General features: G+C 43.8%; 1 protein-coding gene across 1 annotated transcript; it reads left to right on the top strand.

The window, feature by feature from the left end:
* Positions 1-514: 514 nt before the first annotated feature.
* On the top strand, positions 515-2,654 carry LOC130911100 (uncharacterized). Its single transcript, XM_057828812.1, has one exon. The coding sequence runs from the start codon at positions 553-555 to the stop codon at positions 1,438-1,440; it is 888 nt and encodes a 295-aa protein (XP_057684795.1). The 5' UTR covers positions 515-552; the 3' UTR covers positions 1,441-2,654.
* Positions 2,655-3,570: the final 916 nt, after the last annotated feature.

Genomic DNA, 3,570 nt, shown 5'->3' with positions numbered 1-3,570 from the left:
ATTATTAAAACCTGTTCCTTCTCACCCGACTCTCATTCAAAAATGGCGCGATCAGCCCGATTTCCGATCGGATCGGATTTGGGACATCCCGAGAAATTACCCATACTTATCACGCAAATTTGCTTAACTTTTTTTCCTTTCTCTTCCATATCAGTATAGGTGTCAATTGGTAGCTTATTACTTTGTTTAGAGTTAAGAGTGGCATTTAGGCTAGCGGTAGCGGCTAGCTAGCGAAAGTATGACAGTGACAGCGAAGGTAAAGGTGTTTAAAAAGAAAAAATGATCTTTTATATCGATAATGTGTTAAAACTGCTGATGTCACATCCGGTGAGTGTATCGTTTGTTTGTTAGCACTGTTAGCGCTGCTACTAGTCGCTAATCTCCTAGTGCTCCTCAATTTGTTTTATCCCTCGGACACATCGGAGAATCGATCCTAGGCTGGTTCGGCTCTCCTAGTGCTCCTTAATTTGTTTTATCCCACGATTTAACAGGTCGTGGATTAAAACTCCTCTCCTCTTTAGCTCTATCTTGCTAGCCTAGCTTATCCGAGCTATGGCTAGCCCTCTGCCTTCTTCCTCCCGTCTTTTCTGCTCAGTGTGCTGTATGTATAGCGAGCACCCTGGCTCCTTCGTCGAGGACAGTAGTAGCTGTAGGAAGTGTAGCTTAGTCTCAGGGTTGGAGACCAGGGTTTCTGAGCTAGAAGCACGGCTCTGCACTCTAGAGACGAAAGCTAGTCCTAGCTATAGCCAGGTAGTGGCAGGGCCCGCAGGTCGTGCTTGCAGTAGTAGGATTGCTAGCGCAGTTAGCCCCCCAGCGAGCCCCGTGCAGCCGGGGGAAATTAAGGAGGGATTTGTGACTGTACGGGGGAAGCGCAGTGGTAAACGCACAACCTTAGTGCACCAGCAGCTTCACGTCAGCAATAGGTTTGCCCCCCTCAGCGACACACCGGCTGAACCAGACACTCTCGTAATTGGAAGCTCCATAGTTAGAGACGTGAAGCACCCGGCGGTGTCTGTCAGGTGTTACCCAGGGGCCAGAGTCGGTGACATCGAAGGAAACCTCAGGCTCTTAAAGCAGAGTAGGAAGAGGTTCCGCCGTATCGTGATTCACGCAGGCGGTAACGACGCCCGGCGGAGACAGTCTGAGGTGCTTAAATTAAACGTAGCCTCGGTGTGTGAACTTGCTAAGTCGATGGCGGACACCATAGTTTTCTCTGGTCCTCTGCCTAATTTGGTCAATGATGAGATGTACTCTAGATTCTCATCATTTAACCGCTGGTTGTCTAGATGGTGCCCAGAAAACGATATAGTCTTTGTTGATAACTGGCACGCGTTTTGGGGCAAGCCCGGGCTCATGCGCCGAGACGGCATTCATCCGACTTGGGACGGTGCTGCTCTCTTAACTCGAAATTTGGCCGCCAAACTAAGTCTCCCAAAGTGACACTTCAGAGTGGGGGCCCGGGCGCAGTGTTGTAGTGTAAAACACAACACTGTTTGTAGTGACCACTCGCCTCTTTCCGAGCTGTCACAAATCCGAAATTCAGGACAGAAGATAGAGACTGTGTCCGTGCCTCGTATAGTGAACAGGGGAAAACCGAGTACTATAGGAACGAGACCAAAGAATTTAATACATATAGCCCCTGATAGCAGTGAAAATAAAATAGCTCTTAATAAATATATAAGATGCGGATTATTAAACATCAGGTCAATCTCGCCCAAATCTCTGTTAGTTAATGACTTAATTGGGGATTATAATATTCATATTTTGGCCCTGACTGAAACTTGGCTTCAGCAGGATGAGTTTGTTAGACTTAATGAATCCACACCCCCAAGTCACGTGAATTTTCACACAGCTAGAAGCACGGGCCGTGGAGGGGGGGTGGCAGTAATATCACACTCTTGTCTAGGTATGAGCCCAAAAAGTAAAGCTAATTACATTTATAACTCCTTTGAAAGTCTAGCACTATCAATTATAGACGCTAACTGGAAGAACCAAAAACCAGTTCTTTTCATAGTGGTTTACCGTCCCCCTGGTCCCTACTCACAGTTTTTGTTAGATTTCTCTGACTTTTTATCTAGTATTTTGCTAAGCTGGGATAGAATTATAATTGTAGGGGATTTTAATATACATGTTGACGATGAAGGTGACTCCCTTGGTAAGGCCTTTAATGACCTACTAGATGGGACTGGCTTCATTCAAAATGTAAATAAACCAACTCATAGTCACAAGCACACCCTGGACTTGATTTTAACCTACGGTACGGAGATTAGTGATCTTAGTGTCCATCCCCACAACCCCGTACTGTCTGATCATTTTCTAATTACCTTTCAGTTTGTGCTTCAAGATAATCCGCCACTAGTGACTAGAACTCAGATGAAAAGGACATTAGGTGATCACTCTGTTTCAGAGTATAAACAGATAATTCAGCCTATATTTGCCTCCATGTCATCTAATTATGAAGGAGTGATGTCCGGCCTTGCTGTTAATGACGAGTTTGTTGATCGTGTTCTGTGTACGTTTCGTACCACCCTCGATGTCGTCGCTCCCTCCAAATTAAAGTTTGTCAAGCCGAGACGAGCCTCTCCCTGGTATAATGCTGAAACACGCTCTCTTAAACAATCGACACGTAAATTAGAAAGACTTTGACGCCGTTCCAACACAGAGCACACCCTCTCTGCCTGGAAACACAGCTTAGTGACATATAAGCAGGCCTTGCGTACGGCTAAAACCAGATATTACTCATCCTTAATAGAGGAAAACAAAAATAATCCTAGGTTTCTGTTCAGCACTGTAGCAAGGCTGACAAACAGTCACACCTCAATAGAACCTTATATCCCAACCACCCTTAGCTGTGATGACTTCCTAAAATTTTTTAACAATAAAATCGCAACTATTAGAAATAAAATAAATGAATCACTTCCAATTATTAGGTCTGATAAAGTGCAGACAAAGAATTCGGAATCTCCTATAAACCCCTCTAAAATATTAAATAACTTTACCACTGTAGACCAAATTGATGTAACTTCAATTATAATGTCCTCCAAACCATCAACGTGCCTCCTTGACCCAATCCCAACCAAACTTTTTAAAGAGACCCTGCCTCTAACTATTGACACTATCTTAAATATAATAAATACCTCATTAGTTACTGGCTACGTGCCGCAGTCCTTTAAATATGCAGTTATTAAACCGCTCTTGAAAAAACCTACTCTTGATCCTGATATTTTGGCCAATTATAGACCTATTTCTAACTTACCATTTCTCTCCAAAGTCCTTGAAAGAGTGGTAATTAAACAGCTCTGTCAGCACCTACAGGACAATAGTTTATTTGAACAGTTCCAGTCTGGCTTTCGAGCTCATCATAGCACTGAAACCGCATTAGTTAAAGTAACTAATGACTTGTTACTTGCCGCTGACGTTGGATTAGTCTCGATCCTGGTTCTGCTGGACCTGAGCGCAGCCTTTGACACAATCGACCATAATATCTTATTGCAGAGATTAGAATGTGACATAGGCATTAGAGGAGCAGCCCTCTGCTGGTTTAAATCATATTTATCTAATAGGTACCAG

This window comes from Corythoichthys intestinalis, unplaced genomic scaffold, assembly GCF_030265065.1.
Source record: "Corythoichthys intestinalis isolate RoL2023-P3 unplaced genomic scaffold, ASM3026506v1 HiC_scaffold_23, whole genome shotgun sequence".
Classification (NCBI taxonomy): domain Eukaryota; kingdom Metazoa; phylum Chordata; class Actinopteri; order Syngnathiformes; family Syngnathidae; genus Corythoichthys; species Corythoichthys intestinalis.
This window is presented reverse-complemented; position numbering and strand designations above follow the sequence as displayed.